At 57.3% G+C, this 21,053-nt stretch overlaps 3 protein-coding genes across 5 annotated transcripts in view; all 3 read left to right on the top strand.

Moving 5' to 3' along the window:
* PRSS56 (protease, serine, 56) overlaps positions 1–1,437 on the top strand; it is a 5,377-nt gene extending 3,940 nt beyond the window's left edge. The window contains exons 9-11 of the mRNA XM_014530564.1: positions 75–152; positions 451–557; positions 941–1,437. Of these exons, the coding sequence (XP_014386050.1) occupies positions 75–152; positions 451–557; positions 941–1,231 (476 nt within the window). The 3' untranslated portion in view covers positions 1,232–1,437. The remainder of the gene's footprint in view (positions 1–74; positions 153–450; positions 558–940) is intronic.
* A 96-nt stretch (positions 1,438–1,533) lies between these two features.
* Positions 1,534–9,222, top strand: CHRND (cholinergic receptor, nicotinic, delta (muscle)). Of its 2 annotated transcripts, XM_005882952.2 has the most exons (12): positions 1,535–2,025; positions 2,205–2,350; positions 2,766–2,810; positions 3,314–3,423; positions 3,590–3,745; positions 3,923–4,032; positions 5,007–5,207; positions 6,238–6,349; positions 6,487–6,601; positions 7,084–7,288; positions 7,384–7,502; positions 8,182–9,222. In XM_005882952.2, exons 1-12 carry the CDS (start codon positions 1,974–1,976, stop codon positions 8,362–8,364), a joined length of 1,554 nt encoding a protein of 517 aa, XP_005883014.1. In that variant the 5' UTR covers positions 1,535–1,973; the 3' UTR covers positions 8,365–9,222. The 2 variants fall into 2 exon arrangements, with proteins under 2 accessions (XP_014386094.1, XP_005883014.1); XM_014530608.1 differs by lacking the exon at positions 3,590–3,745 and having other exon boundaries at positions 1,534–2,025.
* Positions 9,223–13,687: 4,465 nt separating this feature from the next.
* CHRNG (cholinergic receptor, nicotinic, gamma (muscle)) lies at positions 13,688–19,411 on the top strand. 2 transcript variants are annotated; one of them, XM_005882951.2, is made up of 12 exons: positions 13,688–13,752; positions 13,947–14,086; positions 14,276–14,320; positions 14,500–14,609; positions 15,159–15,314; positions 16,356–16,453; positions 16,745–16,945; positions 17,105–17,219; positions 17,414–17,528; positions 18,349–18,565; positions 18,783–18,916; positions 19,224–19,411. In XM_005882951.2, the coding sequence occupies exons 1-12, from the start codon at positions 13,698–13,700 to the stop codon at positions 19,395–19,397; spliced, it is 1,560 nt and encodes a 519-aa protein (XP_005883013.1). In that variant the 5' UTR covers positions 13,688–13,697; the 3' UTR covers positions 19,398–19,411. The 2 variants fall into 2 exon arrangements, with proteins under 2 accessions (XP_005883013.1, XP_014386054.1); XM_014530568.1 differs by lacking the exon at positions 15,159–15,314.
* The last annotated feature ends 1,642 nt before the right edge of the window (positions 19,412–21,053 follow it).

Here is a 21,053-nt window from a genome sequence, read left to right as displayed (position 1 = left end):
CTGCACCCAGGTACCCCGAGCCCTGGCAGCCCAGCCCCGGCCCCACCCCTGGGCGGCAGAGGCTTTCCCCTAATCCTGCGTCTTCCCAGGATCCCCGGCTGCAGGGACCGGATTCCCGAAGCGGAGGCCAGAGCAGCGCGGAGACACGCGCGGTAATTACGCCCCCTGCCGACCGTCGCCCGGGGAGTAGGCCGAGAGCGGGCGGAGGCCGGGAGGGGATTCTCCTGGAATCTGCACCGGGAAGCAGTTACCCCGCTCTACTCCTCCCCTGAAACAGGGGACTGACCCTTTGGGGCTACTTGTGGCTTTGGGCCCTCATCAGTGTCAGAAAATAGACTTTGTTATCACTTAACCTCTCCAAGCCTCAGTTTCCCCATCTGCAGCATGGGAGGTGATCCTGAGGTACTGGTGGGAGCCCATGCCAGCTCCGTGCTGCTGTCTCTCCTGCAGACTGCCCTGGCCTGGAGCCCCTGCGGCAGAAGTTGGCCACCCTCCAGGACACCCATGCCTGGATCCTTCAGGTCCCCCCAGAGCACCTGGCCATGGACTTCCAGGAGGTAGGTCTCTAGGCTTCCCAGACTCCTCCACGGTGGCCTCTGAGGGCAGACCTGGGTCAGCTCTGGTAGGGGGACAGAACGGGCACCCTCCCCAGCAGCAGGGAGGATCTTCACCCCCACAGCCTGGGGGTGGGGGTCGGAATACAAGAGGAAGGTGGGGGGAGGGCAGCTGTGTGTGAGCTAGGGTACTGGGTGGGTATGAAGGTGTGGTGCAGAGAGGGAAGATGTGAGTAGAGGGGCTTAGGGGGTGTCCATGTGAGCAGAAAGTGTGCAGGATTGTGGGGTTGAAAAGAAGGGGGTGGGTTTGAGTGAGAGTTTGGGGGGCCAGGAGGAGGGGACCAAGAGTAACATTGGAGCCCCTGAGCACCCTCCTCCCTCTGCAGGTCCTGGCCGATCTGAGCTCCAAGACGATAACAGGGCTCTTCCGAGCCTGGGTTCGAGCTGGCTTGGGGGACCGGCATGTGGTCTTTGGGGGCCTGGTGGGCCTGGAGCCGGCCACACTGGCTCGAAGCCTTCCCCGGTTGCTGGCGCAGGCCCTGCAGGCCTTCCGCTTGGCTGCTCAGGCCAAGGCAGAGCCCCAGGGAGCCTGGATGGGCGCAAGGCAAAGCCAGGAGCTGGGGGGGAAGGGGCACCACCCACTGGGCCCTCAGGTTCCTCCAGCCAGACAGCCATGAGCCATGTCTGGACCCCCAGCCTCTGGTTAGGACCTACTGCTCCCAGGGCCTGGGAGGGTTCAGGGAGCACAATGACAAACTGTCACTGCTGCAGTTGCTCAGATGTGTGGGGTGGGGTGGGGGTCCTGGGCCCTGGGCCCCTCGTGTCTTCCCAGATGTGTCATCAGAAAATCACAGTTGCTTTAATAAATGTTATTTATGATGTACGGAGACAATGCTGGAGCTTTTGTGGCATGGAAACTGGATGGGGGACATCAGCTCTCTGGGAGTGGGGCCCGTGCAGGGCAGGCCCAGCCTTTAGAAGCAGTTGGCAGAAGTCACAAAGACAGGGTTCAGGGCTGCTAAGCCCCCATCTGAGCAGACCTGTCTGCCACCCAAGAAATGGCAGCTGATCTGCTTATCACCACTCCTTGATCCGTGGCTGACCAGCACTGTCCACGGTGTCCATTGCCTCCCCCCAGCCCTCACCCCCATGGCTAGCTGTGGAGACTCCTAGCCTGGGATCTTTGCCTCATGTCCTTGGGCTTCTGCCCTGCTAGCCAGTTCCTATCCTCACCCCCTCATCACCTGCCCCGGGTTCTCGGCCCTACAGCAGAGCACAGAGGTATCAGATTGCATTTCCGGCTGCCTTTTTCCTCAGCTCCTCCACCCCCACTCTGCACCTGTCCCCTCTGCCACTCACCCACATTCCCCAGCCCAGTGGACAGGAGGAGCAGATGCAGGACCTAGTTGGTGAGACAGGATGGAGGGGCCTGTGTTAACGCTGGGACTGCTGGCCACCCTGGTTGTGTGTGGTAAGATTGGACATCATCCCACCCACCCAGCTCCCCCACAGCACAGTGCCCTCCTGTCCCTCCCCCAGCCTCACGGCCCCCTCCCCACTCCCACTGCCATTTCTCCCTGGAGGACCGACCACCAGGGCCCTGCTCCTGGGCCCCTGCCCAGCACCCGTCCTGTCCCCAACTATCCCCAGGCTGCTGGGGTCTAAATGAGGAGGAGCGGCTGATCCGGTACCTGTTTAAGGAGAAGGGCTACAACAAGGAGCTCCGGCCCGTGGCTCGCAAAGAGGACAGCGTGGACGTCTCACTGGCCCTCACCCTCTCCAACCTCATTTCCCTGGTGAGTGGCCCCTCCATGGCTTGGCTGGGGACTGGAGGGCAGGGACAGTTTCCTTGAGGCCTGGCTCTCTCCCGGACTGGGATGGCCACGAGGGAAGCTCAAGGCTGAGGGCCGGCCTGTGGCAATTCCTCTCTCTGTGCCCTGTGCTGCCCCCAGACCCTCAGGCTAATACCCCTCCCTTCCAGCTGTCACTCTGGGATGTCCCCCATATCACACCCGAGACACACTTCAGAGGCCTTGTGTCCTCCCTGCTCCCTGGCCTGCCCACCCACTCCTGAGTGTTTGGGGTAGGAGTTTGGTCAGGCCGATTGCCACGGATTCCCCTGGGTGGCAGCCAGGAGGAGGTGCCTGGTGAATGCGTGCAGCTGAAAGAATGGTGCAGGACCCTGGGGACAGCCCTCCTGTTTTCTTACAGAAAGAAGTCGAGGAGACTCTCACCACTAACGTGTGGATTGAGCACGTAAGAACACCCCACTCAGAGCAGGGCTCGGTGAGGGTGCAGGCCTAGGCTCCCCTGTGCCCGCTTCTGCTCGGGAATCCCCAGCCTGCCTCAGACATTTTCCTGCAGGAGGCACTGGCTCCTGCCTGCAGAGAAACCCCAGCCAGCTGCCCTTGCCCACCTAGTGCAGCCACCAGCCCAGACAGAGCCTTTGGGCGGATTGGGATTCTTCATCTGTGGGAAATTATCACAGTATCCTGATTTTATTAGAAGACACCCTCTGCCACCTGCCAGAAGTTCACAACATTGACATACGCCTTCTATATCCACAATGGAAATACTGTTCCTTTAGTTGTGTAGTGTGCATCCTACACAGCCCTGCATGACAGACCCGAGTCCCTGCTCCATACCCACCTCCCCAAACCTCTTTTGTCACAGCCCTGTCTTCCCTCAAGGAAGTTGGGGGGAGTGAAGGGGCCAGGACAATAGCAGAACCCACTGCTGACATTCCTGTCCGCCTTCAGGGCTGGATGGACAGCCGGCTGCAGTGGGATGCCAAGGATTTTGGGAACATCAGCGTCCTGCGCCTGCCCCCTGACATGCTGTGGCTCCCAGAGATTGTGCTGGAGAACAAGTTGAGCCGCAGCGCTCCCTGGCCTCCCCTCATCACTCGACCCCCTTCCTTAAATATCCTGAGCCTCCCCCTCCAGCCCCAACCTGCCCTCCCTCCTCTTCTTCCCCCAACCCTGCCATTTGGAAGCTGGCCCATGCTCACTGTGGCCCTTGTCCCTGTCCCCCAGCAATGATGGCTCCTTCAAGATTTCCTACTCCTGCAACGTGCTGATCTATCCGTCAGGCTCTGTGTACTGGCTGCCACCTGCCATCTTCCGCTCTTCCTGTCCCATCTCCGTCACTTACTTCCCCTTTGACTGGCAGAACTGCTCCCTCAAGTTCAGGTGCACCCACTGCTCCAACCACCCCTCCCCCCAGGGCACCCTGCCAGGGGCCACCTTCAGGCAGAGGCTTCTGGTCTGTCCAGATTAGAGCTCCCCTCCCCCACAATGGCCTCTCTGACCCTGGGGCATTTCTCCAGCCAGTGGCTGAGAACCACCCTCTACCACTGCCCTCCCCAGTTCGCTCAAGTACACGGCCAAGGAGATCACCCTGAGCCTGAAGCAGGAGGAAGAAGATGGCCGCTCATACCCGGTGGAGTGGATCATCATCGACCCTGAGGGCTTCACAGGTGCTGGGAGCAGCAGCTGGCGGGTGGGCAGATGGGCAGGCCTCTCAGGACCTCCCCCACAGACACACATACAGTCACACCGACACCGCCGAGATGCACGTCTGCGCACCCACACCTGACACACACACTCACATGACACTAATCTAGCACGCTGAGAGGACGAAGTGCGGCTGGGGGGACTGTGTTCCAAAGGCAGAGACAGATGAGCACCGTGCCCCACCCCCGCCTCTGCCCAGGCCAGAAGACCCTCTGGGTCTGAGCAGGTCCCTGGGGATGGATGTGGCTGACAGGTGAGGGGGTGCTTAGTCTTTCTGTCCCTCAGATCTTTATATATATATATATGTATATATATAATTGATTTCAGAGAGGAAGGGAGAGGGAGAGAGAAATAGAAACATCAATGATGATAGAGAATCACTGATTGGCTGCCTCCTGCATGCCCCCTCCTGGGGATCAAGTCCGAAACCCAGGCATGTGCCCTTGACCAGAATCAAACCTGGGGCCTTTCAGTCCACAGGCCGATGCTCTATCCATACAGCCAAACCAGCTAGGGCCAGGCACAGATCTTTTATGGGGTCACCCCTGTCCATCAGAGGAGACCCACGTCCTGCTGATCCATCACACTTTGGGGGAGTGGGTTCTTACTCTCACTGCCTTGTTATCCCCAAGACTCCATATTTGAGCCACATATGGCCTTAGCTTTCATGTTTTCCAAAGAGAAAAAACAAACAAACAAAAAAACTAATCCCAGAGGAAAATTTCTCCCTTGCAGGTGGAAACCTCCATCCCAATCCCCAGGGAAAGACCCACAAACAAAACCTGAGCCCTCCTCTGAATGCCCCCCTCAGAGCCCTGCAGACAGGCCTGGCTGCCCCTGGGGGTGGCTCACTCCACCAGCCCCTCATCCTGCCCCAAGGCCCCCCCTTAGCCCCCTTGCCCAGACTGACTCCAAGGTGTCTGTGTGCTGCCCTCAGAGAACGGGGAGTGGGAGATAGTGCACCGGCCAGCCAGGATCAACATGGACCCCAGTGCCCCGCTGGACAGTCCCAACCACCAGGACATTACCTTCTACCTCATCATTCGCCGAAAGCCACTCTTCTACATCATCAACATCCTGGTGCCCTGCGTGCTCATCTCCTTCATGATCAACCTGGTCTTCTACCTGCCAGCCGACTGTGAGCCTCTCACCTGGCCTCAGTGCTGGCCCAGCTCCCAGGCTGCCTAGGCAGCCTCTTCCCACCCCCAAGGTCACCAGAGCAATGACCACCTAGCCCAGCCTCTCACTTCCTCCTGGGAGCTCCCTGGGGGTCACCACTGCCCAGGGTCCAGGCATGAGGGGCATGTTGCCAGCCAGAGGGGGGGCTCTTTGACCCTGTCCTACATCCCCCAAATGAACAGGGTCCCTCCTGTACCCTCCGTCTCCTTCTCACTTTCCAAGGACCTAGACTGCCTCTCAGCCAGAGCAGGAGTCAGGTCTGTCATGGTCAGCATGTGTGGCTGTGGGTCTGGCACACGGGAGGCCATCAGTGGTTGAGTCAATGGGGGTGGGGGTCATGGGAGCTCTAGAGAACCAGGGTATGGAGATGCGCACCCTCCCTTACCAGTTCTAGAAGGGCATGTGTCACCTACACTTACTCGGCTCTGGACTATTTACTATGAACAGGCACAGCGAGTCCCAGAGACAAATGCCACCCAGCCCTGCCCCTGCTTGAGACAGGGTGAGCGGTATATTGCACATAGAAAAAGGGTGCTGGGGCAGGGCCCTGGACCCGTGACCACAGTGGCCACCACATGGTTTGCTCAGGGCCCGGCTAGGAGTTGGGGTGTTACTCTGGTGCTGTCTGTGCAGGAGGGATACACACAGATCTGCAATTTAGGAGGGCTGAGTGGCAGGGCATTGGCCAATGGTGACAGCTGGTGTTTGAGGTCTTACTCAGTTCCAGGAGGAGTGACCAGCGTTTAATATACTCTCCCACTTAGTCCTCTCAACATCTAACAGTTGAGAAAACTGAGGCACAGAGAGGTTAGGCTACAAACCCAGGGTCACCCAGCCAGTAAGTGTCAGAGCTGGAATTTGATTCCAGTCACTTTAGCTCCAAAGCCTATTATGCTAATTAGGCCACCATGGTATTGTGAACAATGGTGTGAGGTCCACAGTGGGATCCTCTGGGACCAGCGGTCACGGCTAAGTCCAGGCTCCCTCAGGTGGTGAGAAGACGTCAATGGCAATCTCAGTGTTGCTGGCACAGTCTGTCTTCCTGCTGCTCATCTCCAAGCGGCTGCCGGCCACATCCATAGCCATCCCCCTCATCGGCAAGTATGTAACCCCCTTCCTCCCCACCACACCCCACCTCGCCTCACCCCACCATGCCGCGCCATTCCCCACATCACCCTGGCATGCCATGTCATGTCCTGCCACACCCTGGATGCTCCAGGCTGAGTGTGTGCCCACAGGTTCCTGCTCTTTGGCATGATACTGGTGGCCATGGTCGTGGTGATCTGTGTCATCGTGCTCAACATCCACTTCCGCACACCCAGCACCCACGTGCTGTCCGAGGGGGTCAAGAAGGTGAGGGCTGCCAATAGCTCACAGGTCCCCCTACAGGTGTCTGGGCAAAATCACTGAGCTATTTCATGAGGGGGAGTGCTCCCTGCAGTACAAATGCACCAACTGCTGCTATGCATGCCAGCCAGGGTGGACAACTCTCCCAGGTGTACTGTTACCTGTAAGAAGCCAGGCACAAAAGAGCACAGACTGCACAATTTATTTTGCATGAAGTTCAAGGGCAGGCAAAACCAAATGCTAGAGGTAGAAGTCAGGATGGTGGTTCCCTCTGGGGGCGAGAAGGAATTGATGTGGGGAGGCAGAGGGAACCTTTTGGGGATAGTGTTTGATAACTTATCTGGGTGGTGTTTGACACAATTGAGTGCATCTGTAAAATTCCACCTGGCACTTCGTGGCAGTCAGAAATGGAGTGACGGGTGTTTGGATGTGTGAAGGTAACCCGTGTTGGTTAACTGGCCTTCCTGTGTCCCCCTGATCTGCCACAGCTTTTCCTAGAGACCCTGCCCAAGCTCCTACACATGTCCCTCCCAGAGGAGGACAGCCCTGGCCCTGGGGCCCTGGTCCGGAGGAGCAGCTCCCTGGGTTACATCTCCAAGGCCGAGGAGTACTTCTCGCTCAAGTCCCGAAGTGACCTCATGTTCGAGAAGCAGTCAGAGCGGCACGGGCTGGCCCGGCGCCTCACCACAGCACGTGGGTCCCAGTGGCTTGGGGTTTGGCCCCACCATGGGAGGTGGGGGGGAGGGTGGGGGAAAGGCCTCATGCCCATCTCAAATCTGTCTCCTCAGGCCAGCCCCCTGCAGGCTCTGAGAAGGCCCAGCATGACCTCTTCAGTGAGCTGAAGCCAGCTGTGGAGGGGGCCAACTTCATCGTCAACCATATGAGGGATCAGAACAACTACAATGAGGTGAGTGGCTGCAGGGCTGCATGCACAGGTGTTTACGTTGTGTGCTGGTCAAGGGTAGCCTATCTCAAGGGGCCACAGTTCCCCTCAGAGACACATGCCAACTTAGATGAAGGAGTTGACAAAGAATGCAAAACCCAGGCCCCCCCAGAGACGGGAAGCCCCTGCCTAGAACCCCATCACAGCTCACTGGGCCAGGCACACACTCAGGTGTACGCACAGGCGCATGTCTTCACATTCTGGACATCCCTTAGGGTCCCTTCTTTCTCCCAGCTGCCAATCATTTTCTTTCCCTGCTCAATTCCAAGCCTGATACTATAGACACAGCCAGACATTTAAAAGGCAGACCTCTATGGTTGTTCAATATAACACAACTTTCTAAAATTTTCTCTTGAGAAAAGGGTGCCGTGTTCCAGTTCCCATGGGGGCTACCAGCAGCACTGAGTGGCTGGGATGAAGACTGTGGCCCCACTCTTAGTCTCCTGGACTGAAATAATGACCAACCTGCCTGTGGCCAGAGTAGGGCCTGGGCCTTGGGGACATGCAGAAGGCCCCCCTCTGCTGTGAGCCCGAGGTGGCTCCCACTGACACCCGTCTGTCACTGGGCCCCAGCTTGGGGCATGGGCCTGTGGTCTGCGGGCCCTCCTCATCCTACTGTCTCTGCCCCCCTCCCTGTCCCCAGGAGAAGGACTGCTGGAACCGGATAGCCCGCACAGTAGACCGACTCTGCCTGTTTGTGGTGACGCCCATCATGGTGGTGGGCACGGCCTGGATCTTCCTGCAGGGGGCCTACAACCAGCCCCCACCCCAGCCTTTCCCCGGGGACCCCTTCTCCTACCTGGAGCAAGACAAGCGTTTCATCTAAAGGGCTTCCCTGCCTGGGTTGGCCCAGCTCCCCGGGCAGCTTCGGTGGGGCTTTGTGCCTGAAAGGGATGGGCCTTCAGGGGTGGCAGTAGCTCTGTGGACAGGGGTGCCTGAGAAAGGACAAGCTCCTCTTAGGGAGGCGACTCCTGGCCCTGAGACTTGAGCCCAGTTGGTTCTGCACGGCTGAAGTGGAGATGAGCTGTGCCTCCTGAGACAAGGAAAGGCGAAGCCCCACTCCTCAATAAAGACAGGAGCCACCAAGGTCTGAGAGTAGACACTGGCTGGTGGGTGGGTCAGGACGACTTTTGGGGAGATAGGGGCCTGACTCAAGGGCCAGGGAAAATGTCATTCAGGCTGGCCTTTTGGGACCCTTCTGTGAGAAAGACAGTGGCCTCTTCTTGCCTCCCCTTCCTCTAGGTGGGGGTAGAGCAGGTGGGCTCCTGTGCCCTCACTTCCTGGTTCCTACAGCTGTCAACCCCTCAGCCTTGGCTTCTGAGGCCCCCCCAGAGCCTCCTTTTCCAGACCCCTTAGGGAAGGAGGTTTTGGGCAGAGGTGGAAGCACCAATGTTTCAGAATGTCCTTCCCAGCTCTTTCTGCTTTGGCCACTCTGTCTGGGTCCCTGTGGGGAGCTGAGGACTCGGGTAGGGGAATTGGGCCCAGCAGCTATAGAGGCCAGAGGACAGCCCATCAACCTCAGCTCACATGGGCTACCCTAGGGCCCCAGATCTCAGCCCTCCCCCAGAGTATCCCCTTATGGTCACCTATTCCTCTCCTCCAAAGTAGGGTTGCCTGGCAAAACTAAAAAATTATTCATATTTATCTGAAATTCAAATTTAACTGTGCATTTTATATATTTACTAGAGGCCCGGTGCACGAAATTCATGCATGGGGCAGGGGGTGTCTCTCAGCCCGGCCTGCACCCTCTCCAATCTGGAACATCCCCCTCACAATCCGGGACTGCTGGCTCCTAACCACTCGCCTGCCTGCCTGTCTGATTGCCCCTAACCGCTTCTGCCTGCCAGCCTGATCGCCCCCAACTGCCCTCCCCTGCCAGCCTGGTCACCCCCAACTGCCCTCCCCTGCAGGCCTGTTCGCCCCCAACTGCCCTCCCCTGCTGGCCATCTTGTGATGACATGAGGGTGTTGTGTGAGGGCACGAGGACCACCTAAGCTTTTATTAGTATAGATTTGCTAAATCCGGCAACTTTACCCCTAAGGGGACTTCCATCAATATTATCCTAAGGGCCAAAGGCTGAAACTGGAGGAGCTGGAGGAGGTTCTGTGAGGTACCCCACCTCAGGATGGCCCCAGTGATCCCCACCTCCTGTCCTCATACCCCCGTGTAGCGCCATACCAGGATTGGTCCGGGTGACCAATAGAATGAGGCAGGAGTGATGGCATGTCACTTTCGAGGTTAGGTTATAGAAGACATCAAAGTGCCCCCACCTTGCCCTGCTCTTGCTCCCGCTCCTTCACTCTCACTCTCATGTGGGGAAACCAGGAGGCATGATGAGCACGCTATGGAGAGGCACACGGCAAGGAACTGAGGCCTCCTGCCAACGGCCGGCCACTGGGTGAACTTGGAAGTGGGTCCTCCAGCCCCAGTAGGACCTTGGACAAGATCACACTCCCCACGACAACCCCTGAGCCAGAGCCACCCAGGGGAGGTGCTCCTGGTTCCTGACCCCCAGAAGATGTGGGAGACAATAAAAGTTTGTTGCTTTAAGAGACAACGCTTTGCGTAGTTTGGAGCTGTGGGACCTTGGACGAGCCACTCCTCGTGTCTCAGCTTTAGTTTTCTCATCTGCAAAATACGCGTAAAATAAGACTCGTTCACGGGATGTTGTGAAAATGAGAATTGCTACATGTGTCCCACAAATTAAGAGGTGGCTGTTTATCTCGTTTCTCATTGGGGGGCCTCAGTCACCGAGGATGGACCCCTCTTGTGAGGTCTCCTACATCCAAGCCTGGGGTGGTGACTGAGAACCGGAGCAGGTGCAGATGGCCCTATTACTCGCCTCCTGGGGTCCAGGCTTCAGGTCTTCACAGCTCGCCCCATTTCCCTCAGAAGGTGTCTATAGCCCATGAGCTCAGCTGTACAGAAGGTGACTTGTTTAGTTTTTCAATGGAACTGAGGGAAAATACCAAAACTGACCCTACTTCCGCCTTCCAATATAAATCATCTACACATTCAAGGTACACATTTTTAATTCCCTTTGAATAGGGAAACTAGCTTGGACTTACACCTGTCGGTGAGCAGGAAATCAGTCCCTGGAATAGTCCACCACTTCGGTCCACCAACTCCCAGAGGGTCCCTATTTCAAACACAGAGAAGAAAGGGGTCTGGATTAGATTCCTCGGCCAGTCGTTGCTTCTCTCTGCCACACGGTGGTGCTGTTGGCAGCGGGTCTTACACATCCCAATCAACAGGTGAATCAGTGGTGTCAGGCCTAGCTCAGGTAGCTGTGAGCCTTCCAGAAAAGACAACTCCAAATGCCACACCCAATCCAAACTGCCTGTTGTACAGGTTCCCAGAGCCACCGAGGGTCCCCCAACAGCACCCACTCCCCCAGCACTCCAGCTCCAGGTGCTGTCAGGACTGGTCCATAGGAAGTCACACCCACAGGGGCCAGCTGTCCATGAAGCCAGGACTGTCCCTACACATCTCCCCAGGCCAGCTGGGCTACCTGCCCTCTTTCAAAGGGTGATGACTCCATTAGGAATACACTGAACTGCAAGGAACAGAAAACCCCAAGACTCATGGCTTAAATAAGTAAGGTTTCCTCTTTCTCACATAATAAGAATCGCAGGGCCGTGGTTGCATCGTTGCTTCAGCTGTCCCACAAAGCTATCAGGGACCCAGGCTTGTTGCCCCAGGTTGCAAGCTGACTGCCACAGCTCCGCACTGCCCATCTGTGTTCAAGGCAGGAAAGGGGCCAGCCATTTCTGACCCCTTTTATCAGGAAGCAAAAGCTTCCCTGAAGCCCCTCAGCCAACTTCTGCAAACATACCATTAGTTATCACATGGCCACTCTTAGCTACAAAGGAGCCTGGGAAATGAACATTTCACTTTTCCGGCCTCTAGAGTAGAAGGTGGTGATGGAGTAATTGTTAGACAATAAATGACGCCTACAGAAGATTGTCTCTTGATGTGTCCCAGACCTTCCCTTTAACCCCTCCAGGCCAGAAACTGCCACTCCTCAAAGGCAATGTACCCTCCTGAGAACCAAGGAGACTTCTCAGCCACTCTCGCAGAGCAGAGAGGAGAAAACAGGAGTTTAAAACTTCATACATAGGGAGGTGGCATAATTCAAAGCAGAGAGAAACCAGTCTCCATCCTCTCCCTTTTCCCTCCCTCCCAAACACTGTGGGGATGGAAGAAGGCAAAGTGAAAAATGCTGAAGCATCAGTTGAACCACTTGTGCCTGGACCTATGTCTGGGAGGATGGTGCCGGGAAAGGGAGAGAGATGGGTGGCCCATTACTGAGCAGAAGCCATGAATGATCTTTGGCAAAGTGTGGTTTTAGAGGGAAGAGCTATTGCTCTGCAAAATGGGTGAGGCAATTGAGTCTGGGGGCACCAGAGGGCAGAGTGGGAAGAGGGGGCATTGGTTTTGTAAACTCCAGAGAAAGTAGCCCTAGGTGCATGGGGAGATCAAAGCTTGGGGTGGGGGTGCTGTCAAGGAAAATCACGTGTGGGGCCCAGAGCAGGACTGAATGCAAGGAGGGCAGCCGAGCCACCCACATAACACAGAACAAGCAGATGTCCAGGGAGGCAGCTGCTACCACTACCGCCTCCCCTCCTCCAAGTCCTTGTGAGGGCAGGAGGAGCTGTGGCCCTGCTACAGGGGCTGGGATCTGAGCCAACCTCTCACTTGGATCGCCAAGGACAGGGCATGTCACATGACTTCCGGTTTACTGACACACATTGAAAAGCCACAGACAGCCCTACCTGGTTTGGCTCAGTGGATAGAGCGCTGGCCTGCAGACTGAAGGGTCCCGGGTTCAATTCCAGTCAAGGGCGCATGCCTGGGTTGTGGGCTCAATCCCCAGAATGGGGCGTGCAGGAGGCAGCCAATCGATGGTTCTCTCTCATCATTGATGTTTCTATCTCTCCCTCTCCCTTACTCTCTGAAACCAATAAAAAAATATTTTTTAAAAAAGAAAAGCCACAGACATCATTCATTTGTGGGGTGGGGACATGTTCTCAAATGGTGCTTTCCTCCAGACCTCAGAGGCATCTGCCACCCTGCCCCCTAAGATACTGAAGGGTGGGTGGCATGAACGGGAAACTGAATTTTCTGCCTTGCCCATGAACGGGGACACGCTGACCTGTCTGCTTGGAATAGATGGTCAGAAGACAGGTGGCCTGAGCCTGTGTCACAGCCATCGGCTTCCAGATCAGCTTCGCCCCACCCTTCCCGTGACCACAAACCATGAAGTGGATGGAGCTTCTTTTCCAGCCCTTCTAGGTTCCCTTATTCGACTCTCAGGGGGCCACAACTTCTTGTCCCATGGACTGTGAGCTTCTGCGAGCAGCTCCCATGTATTCCGAGTCCCCCAAGCCTAGAGCTGTGCCTACCATAAGTCTACAGATGATTTAATAAATACGGAGGAACCCCTATTGAAGGGCTGTACTATTCACAAGAGCCCCAAGTTTCAGATCTTTCTCAGCCCTCCTTACTACAAAGCTTACCAGGCTGGGACCCATGCCTCAGAGACAGGAAGGATCCTGACCTGACACCCTGATTTGTGTTAAGGTGTCAGAGCCTGGTGCACATCATGCATCTTTCTTGTAGGCGTTGTGCCTTCTGGTGTCTTGGCCCAGTGGAGTGATCCATTAAGATGTCAGGCTGGTGGGAGAGGTTTGGGGTCCTCAGCCATGTCATAGAGAAAGTCGGGTACAAAACATGCCTAACCAAAAGTCTTCACACTTCCCCAAATCCTGACATGCTGGAGGGAGCAGGAGCAGGAACTCTTCCTAAGCACTCTGCCTTCTCTCCCACACCCACGAGGCCCTGGCTGCATCCTCAGCTCCCCCGCTGGACATGAATCTGGGACAACTGAGCCTGAGGGGGGATGGAGGCTGGACCATCTCTGTTGGGACAGACGGGCCCCACTGTCCCCTCCCCAGCCCAGGTAACCCGAGCCTGGCATTTTGTCCATCCTAGAACAGCTGACAGTGCTGTGGTCAGACAGCTGTGGGGCTGGGCCAGCCTGGCCGGGCTGACTGGGGTGGGAGTGTGGGCTGTTACATGAGACCAGCGTCTGCATCTCTCGGCCTCAGACCTGGGAGCTGCCGTCCCAGTCCTGTCCCGTCGGAGAGCTGTGACACCATGCACGGGGGTCAGGGGCAGCTGTTCCTCCTGCCGCTGCTGGCTATCTGCCTGGGTGTGGACACAGGGGCTTGGGGCCTGGGGAAGACCGGAGCAGGGGACCAAGGCCTCAGGAGACGGAGGGACTGGAGGGCTATTGGCGCCTGCCCCCAACCCAGCTCTCTGCCTTTCCATGTCACATCCTCTCATGGCCTCCCCGTCTTTCTGCCCCAAAGTTCCTGCGCCCAGGCTTACCGCTGTCTGTTTCAGGAGCCCAGGGCCGGAACCAGGAGGAGCGTCTGCTGGCCGACCTGATGCACAGCTACAACCCCCACCTGCGGCCTGCTGAGCGGGATGCGGACGTGGTCAACGTCAGCCTGAAGCTCACCCTCACCAACCTCATCTCCCTGGTGAGCCACGGGCTGTAGGGGGATGGGGAGGAGGGACCAGGGACCTGCTAGGGAGAGGAAGGTGCTAGAACACTCCCAAGGGGACTGCCCAAGAGGCTGGGGTCCTTGGGGGACCCAACAATGGCCTGTAGGGACAAGTATCTGGGGAGGACAATTGTTGGGGGCTTATATCTCGGTCTGTACCCCCAGAATGAGCGAGAGGAGGCCCTCACCACCAATGTCTGGATAGAGATGGTAAGAGATCACCTCTCACCCTCTTTCCTCTTGCAGGGCCCCCCACTATGGGGCCCCAAGGCCCTCAGAGCTGCCCTCCTTCCTTCCCTGCCTCTTCTGTGCCCGTTGGGCTGGGCTTCTGTTCCTGGGGGTGTGGCACAACAGACAGCAGGGCCTGGCAAACCCCCCTCTCCCTGCAGCAGTGGTGCGACTATCGCCTTCGCTGGGACCCGCAGGACTACGAAGGCCTGTGGGTGCTGAGGGTGCCATCCACCATGGTGTGGCGGCCAGATGTCGTGCTGGAGAACAAGTGAGGAGGGGACGTGGGCTAGGGTTGGGGGACAAAGGACACAAGAACCGGCCTAGCAGGACAAGGGGGGTCTGGGAAGAAAGAGGTGACAGAGGATGCAGACTAGGGGCCTGCAGAGGCGCAGACCACTAGGCAGAGCAGGTGCGGGGGCCCAGCCCAGCCAGAGCTGCTTGCAGAACTGGCTCCATCACTGCTGGGCCACTCCCTCCCCTCTAACTTGGGGACAAGGACAGCTCCTGTGGAAGCTGTCGAGCGCCAACCAGAGGGGAAAAGCGCTGTACTCAATCCTGGCTCTTTGCAGGAGATGAACAGATGTTAGTGGCTACCATGACCACTTCGGAAGAGAGCGGGAGAAGTGGCAGTGATGGGGTGCGGGGCCTGGGGAGCCTGGCGGGTGGGGGTGGCAGCGAGGTGCTAGGGAAGGTGGTGGTTCCTGTGGCCAGGTGGGGACCAGGCAGGGCGTGGCCCCCAGGAGGGGTTGGTGTCCCCAGGCAGAGGGATGGCGCCGGGTGCGGGTCTCAGCAGCCCCATGGCCTGGCCTGCCCACAGCGTGGACGGCGTGTTCGAGGTGGCCCTCTACTGCAACGTGCTCGTGTCGCCTGACGGCTGCGTCTACTGGCTGCCGCCTGCCATCTTCCGCTCCTCCTGCCCCGTCTCTGTCACCTACTTCCCCTTCGACTGGCAGAACTGCTCCCTCATCTTCCAGTGAGGCCATTTATTGGGGCGAGGGGGGGGCCTTAGGGAGCTGCCCTAAGAGGGGCCCTGGCCAGGTGGGGGACATGAGGCTTCTGGCCAGGGGTCTGGCTCCATCTCTCTGGGGCTCTGTGCACATTAAGATCCAGACACCTATGTCCCTCCCTGCTAAGCCCCAGGCCCCTCCTTCATCCTCCTGCACTGCCTCAGTTTCCCCTCCTGTGCCCCAAGGGGAGAAATGAATGTCTGGCATGGGCGGGTGAGAAGGCATACACATGCTACAACATACATGATGCACACACATGTGCCACCACCTGCAAGACCATTACGCCCGACAGCCCAGGGGAGAGGTGGGGCTGCCTCAATTTTCTCATCTGTACATGCGGGAGGGGGTCTGGGGGACGGTCTCCTGTAGTTTAGAGGAGCAGTCTTTCCACAGGAAGACGCTGCAGGGAGACCCTCCTCAGTAAACAGACCAGACAGGTATGGACGGGGTTTTCTCTGTTCTGCCCTTTGGCAACTTCTGCCCAGGAGGCAGTGGAGGAGCAGAACACAGTAACCTGGGGCCCTTGGACACCAGGTGACCACACTAAGCCGCAGCCTCCTGTCCCTTCAACTCAGGTTTCTCCAGGGCCCCAAAGAGCCCCAGGGCCCCTCATCTTGTTGCCAGGGTTTTGTGGAGAACTCAGAGATTATAGACTGCATTTTTTCTTTTTTATCCTCACCTGAGAATATGCTTATTGACCTTTAGAGAGAGGGAAGGGAGGGAAGGCGGGAGGGAGGGAAGCACTGGTGTGAGAGAGGACATTGATCGGTTGCCTTCTGTATGTGCCCAGATCAGGGATCAAACCCGCAACCCAGGTATGTGCCCCAATCAGGAATCGAACACACAACTTTTCCGTATATGAGATGACGCTCCAACCAACTGAGCCACACCAGCCAGGGCTGGCTGCACTTTGTGAGGCAAAACTGCCCACAGATGACTATACCGTATACCTCACAGCTGGGTCTGTACACACCCAGCTTCACCTTGCCTCCCTCCCCGCCCCCCAGGTCCCAGACCTACAGCACCAATGAGATCAATTTGCAGCTGAGCCAGGAAGATGGTCAGACCATCGAGTGGATTTTCATCGACCCCGAGGCCTTCACAGGTGACTCCACCAGGGCCCCTGCTGGACCTGGCTGTGGGGATGAGGCTGGGCCAGGATCAAGCCCCTCCCATGCAGCTCAAGATGAAAACTAAGCGAACCATAAAATGGGTTTTTAAAGGCCTACAAAGTTCTGATTTTCCTCATGATAATGACTCCCATTTTGGAGGGAGGGGGATTAAGTGTCCGATTTCCCTCACTGTTTCTGTCCCTCAATGGCAATTCTACGGGCGCGAGAGGGCTGCAGGGGCCCGCCCAGCCCACGGCTGTGCCCACCCAGCCTGCCACCCACAGAGAACGGAGAGTGGGCCATCCGGCATCGGCCGGCCAAGATGTTCCTGGATGCTGCGGCCCCGGCAGAGGAGGCGGGCCACCAGAAGGTGGTCTTCTACCTGCTCATCCAGCGCAAGCCCCTCTTCTACGTCATCAACATCATCGCACCCTGTGTACTCATCTCCTCCGTCGCCATCCTCATCTACTTCCTTCCTGCCAAGGGTACCTGGAGCCTTTGGGGGCGGTGGGGGGCGTGCATTGGCCCGGGCCAGAGGGGACCCACGACCCAGGACTAGGGCAGTGCGCTCCTTGTGGGGCGGGGGGAGTGCCCCACAGCAGGGAGACAGAGACCTGCTCTGAGAGCCTCTTGGTCACCCCCAGCGGGTGGCCAGAAGTGTACCGTTGCCATCAACGTGCTCCTGGCCCAGACTGTCTTCCTCTTCCTCGTGGCTAAGAAGGTGCCTGAGACCTCCCAGGCAGTGCCACTCATCAGCAAGTAAGGCTGGTCCTCCCGCCTGCCGCCCACCTCCTCCCCCTCCCTTCTTGGGCACAGCCCTCCTGCCACCCTCCCAATGCCAGCCCTCACCCAAGGGATCTGGGGGAGCAGCTGCTATGGGTGGGGTTGGCATCTGGGCATGCAGTGCTGAAGGGCCAGCCCCGCCTCCTGCCCACCCCACCCCATCCCGGCAGGTACCTGACCTTCCTCCTGGTGGTGACCATCCTCATTGTTGTGAATGCTGTGGTCGTGCTCAACGTGTCCTTGCGGTCCCCACACACACACTCCATGGCCCGCGGGGTCCGAAAGGCAAGGTCCCTCCCTGCCCCTTCCAGCACTTCCTGCTCCGACCACTGACATGCACCTTCCTTGGCACCCCTGTCCCTGTGCATGTTCCTCCCTTGCCATATTCAGCAGCAAATCTGGTCTGTGTGTGTTTGGAAGCACGTGCCCAAATGAGTTAATAACAATATAGACTATCGAGTGCTTACCTAGCGGCAGGCATATTACACATACTGACTTAACTCTGGTAAAACCTCTGTGCAGTGGGTATTAGGATCATCTCCATTTTCCAGATGAGGAAATGAGGCACAGAGAGGTTAAGCACTTACCTAAGGTCACACAGGTAGACAGTGGAGGAGACAGGATTCTAACCAGATGGTAAGAGATCACCTCTCACCCTCTTTCCTCCCCTCCCCAGCCCAGGTAACCCGAGAGTGTGGGGACCCACACAGGTAGACAGTGGAGGAGACAGGATTCTAACCAGGCAGTCTGGCTCCAGAGCTTGTGTGACCTGCAGCCCACCCGCAGCCGTCAGCTGGGGCCCTTGTCACAAATGCAGATTCTCAGGGCCCCTGCCACATCCTGGGCCAGAATAGTAGGGGTGGGGCCCAGGAACCTGTGTTTGGGACAAGTGCCCTGGTGATTCTGATGTGCACAAGAGTGTGGGGACCCGGCCTCAATGCCAGGGACAGAAGAGCCGAGCTGTATCAGGGCCACGCCACTGCCCCTCATGTGCTGCCTCCCGGCCTCCAGCAGCATGAGCCCTTCGTGTCAACCTGCATTTTCTGCTGCAAAGCCCAGCGTGGCTGCCATGCTAACGTCCAGAACCCCCCCCCCCCCCTTGCAGGTGTTCCTGCGGCTCTTGCCCCAGCTGCTGCGGATGCATGTGCGCCCGCTGGCCACAGCGGCGGTGCAGGATGCCCGGCCCAGGCTCCATAATGGCTCCTCCTCAGGGTGGTCAACCTCAGGTGGGGAGGAGGCAGCCCTCTGCCTGCCTCGCAGTGAACTCCTCTTCCGGCAACGGCGGCGCAATGGGCTGGTGAGGGCGGTGCTGGAGAAACTAGGTGAGGCAGAGGATGTGACTCTGGGCACAGTCCTCCCCATGGACTCCAGCCATGAGAGGCTGTCTGCTGGCCAAAGCACCAGGCACTGCAGATACGTGCTGGGCGAGTGTACGGGTGTGGGAGGGAGGGGCTGGGGTCCCTAAGGAGAGGCCACCTTCTCTGCCTGTTTTCCCTCCATTCTACTCACAAACCTGACCCTCTCATCTCATCTCATCAGAGAAAGGCCCGGAGCCAGGGCAGAGCCAGGTGTTGTGTGGCAGCCTGAAGCAGGCTGCCCCAGCCATCCAGGCCTGTGTGGAAGCCTGCAATTTCATTGCCCGTGCCCAACACCAGCGGAATCACTTTGACAGTGTAAGCCAGTCTGGGGTGGGAGGTTGCTGTGAGTACCTGGTGAGGGGCTGGGACCTGACATGGGGGCAGGATGAATGGGGTGACCATGGTAGGGCAATGGGATGGAAAAAGTAGAGTTGGGATTGGGGAGGAGGCGGGACATCAGGGCGAGGGGACCATGGAAGAAGCCAGGTGGAAACTTGGAAGTAGGCTAGAAGGGCCCAAGGAAATGGAGAATGGAGGCCTGCTGGAAGGCCAAGGATGGTTCAGGATCCAGGGCAGGCTTTGTGCCCCCGCTGGTCATCCCACACTCTGCCTCCACCCTCAGGGGAACAAGGAGTGGTTCTTAGTGGGCCGTGTGCTGGACCGTGTCTGCTTCCTGGCCATGCTCTCCCTCTTTGTCTGTGGCACTGCCGGCATCTTCCTCGTGGCGCACTACAACCGGGTGCCCGCCCTGCCATTCCCTGGAGACCCTCACCCCTACCTGCCCTTGCCTGACTGAGTCAACCAATTGCTGTTAACCATTCAGAGAATTACCAGCTGTGTCCTTCTGCTGAGGTCATGGAAGCATCCTTCAGGGCCGTGGAAGCCAAACAGCCCTGAGAAAAGCTGGAGAAATAAAGAGACAGAGCTGGAGTCTTGGAGTGGTTGAGGATGGGCTGTGGGCAGGGTGTGCTGTGGGGGGTCAGTGGCAAAGCATTATCAACTCTCAGAATTTTTGAAGTCCTAATGACTCCATTTTGCATGATGCCCCCAACTAAGTAAGGTCCTATCTCTCCAAGCCTGGGCCTCCCTTTCTTTTGATGAGTTCCCTACAAGCTCTTGAAAGAGGGAAGTCAAGAGAAATGTGAAGAATGGCAGCCAATGATCTCTCAAAAGAAGATGGCAGCTCACCCCAGCTGCCATCTCCTTCCCCTGCCTTACTGCACCCAGTACTCATCTGCACCAGTCATTTTTCTATTCAGATGCATTTTTTTGCCATTGATCACAACATATTTCATGAGTTTTATTATCTTTTCCCATTGTTAAGAGCTCCTCCCAGCATCATGAAAAAGCAAGTCACTATATCCCTAATGTTTCAGATGGGCAAATTGGAGCCGAGTAAGAGTGGCTTCCCAGAACACTGGTTGCTTTATGGTTTGGAGTCCAGCATTCCCAACTCTGACCCAATCTTAGACACTCTGAGAAAGATCCCACAGCCTGGAAAACAGACCCCTCCCCACTTCTCTTCTCAAAGGCCAGGGAATTTGCGCTGGTCCCGCAAAAATGGTTAAGGAAGAGCTAGGGAGGGAGGCTGGGAGGTAACAGGGAATTGCTGGGCTCTGCCTTCAGGGAGGAGACCCTGGCCAGCCTCCCTTGACCCCACTTAGGAAACAAGAGGACTAGCTGACATCTTCCTGGGAGAGGCAAGGCCATGCTTTGAGAGTACAGATGGGGCCTGAGTTCTGCTGGTGATAAGAGGGTAAACTTAAGCAAGTCATTTGTGCTGCCTGAGCCTCTGTTGCCTCATCTCTAACTGTGGGCTCAGGTATCAGTTTAGGATCATTACAGGATCAAAAGTGCGGGTGAAGGTGATTAAAAAATGTGTAAGTGCCACATAAAGCCCTGACAATGCAACATTGTTGGGGGAGGGAAGAGGATCACGGAAATAACCCCCTCTCCCAACTACAGGGTTGCTGGCTTTGGGGCTCAATCACCAGCAGGTTCGTTTCCTTTACTCCAGTGTGTGCGTGTGTGCACCCGCTGTGTTTGGAGCAGAGACTAAATCCTGGAGGCAATTTGATGATGGTGGAACCAGCTCCGGTCCCTCTAAGGCTTGCTAGACTCGTCACCTGGGATGAGTCTCCCAACTTCACTGACAGCTCCAGGGCTTTAGGGGCGGAGGTGAGCTCCGTAGCTCCTGGCCCCAGTAAGCAATGGCTAACAATAGCTGCCACTTATTTAGGGTCACGTTGCCCAGCGCCTGAATTGATTATCGTGTTCAATCCACACGGCAACCTGAAGAGGCGGGTACTATAGCATCGCCGGTAACAAAGAGGGAAAAACTGCCCGGGGGAGGTTGAGTCTGGGATCGCTCAGCCCGCTCTGGGGGTGGGGTCGGGATCTGTGCCCAGCGGAGTGCGGAGCCCGCGCCGTCGCGCTGCGGCGCGATCTCCCT

This window comes from Myotis brandtii, unplaced genomic scaffold (genome assembly GCF_000412655.1).
Source record: "Myotis brandtii unplaced genomic scaffold, ASM41265v1 scaffold744, whole genome shotgun sequence".
Classification (NCBI taxonomy): Eukaryota; Metazoa; Chordata; class Mammalia; order Chiroptera; family Vespertilionidae; genus Myotis; species Myotis brandtii.
The sequence above is the reverse complement of the archived record's forward strand: the minus strand, read 5'-3'. Positions and strand labels throughout refer to the sequence as shown.

Bases quoted from the DNA above. Each gene is read 5' to 3' on its own strand.
- CHRND (XM_005882952.2), top strand. From the start codon at position 1,974: ATGGAGGGGCCTGTGTTAACGCTGGGACTGCTGGCCACCCTGGTTGTG. The intron at 3,424-3,589 runs GTTGAGCCGCAG...CCTGTCCCCCAG, and splicing joins GAGATTGTGCTGGAGAACAA to CAATGATGGCTCCTTCAAGA. The intron at 4,033-5,006 runs GTGCTGGGAGCA...TGCTGCCCTCAG, and splicing joins CGACCCTGAGGGCTTCACAG to AGAACGGGGAGTGGGAGATA.
- CHRNG (XM_005882951.2), top strand. From the start codon at position 13,698: ATGCACGGGGGTCAGGGGCAGCTGTTCCTCCTGCCGCTGCTGGCTATC. The intron at 17,220-17,413 runs GTAAGGCTGGTC...CCATCCCGGCAG, and splicing joins GCAGTGCCACTCATCAGCAA to GTACCTGACCTTCCTCCTGG. The intron at 18,566-18,782 runs GTGAGGCAGAGG...TCATCTCATCAG, and splicing joins GGCGGTGCTGGAGAAACTAG to AGAAAGGCCCGGAGCCAGGG.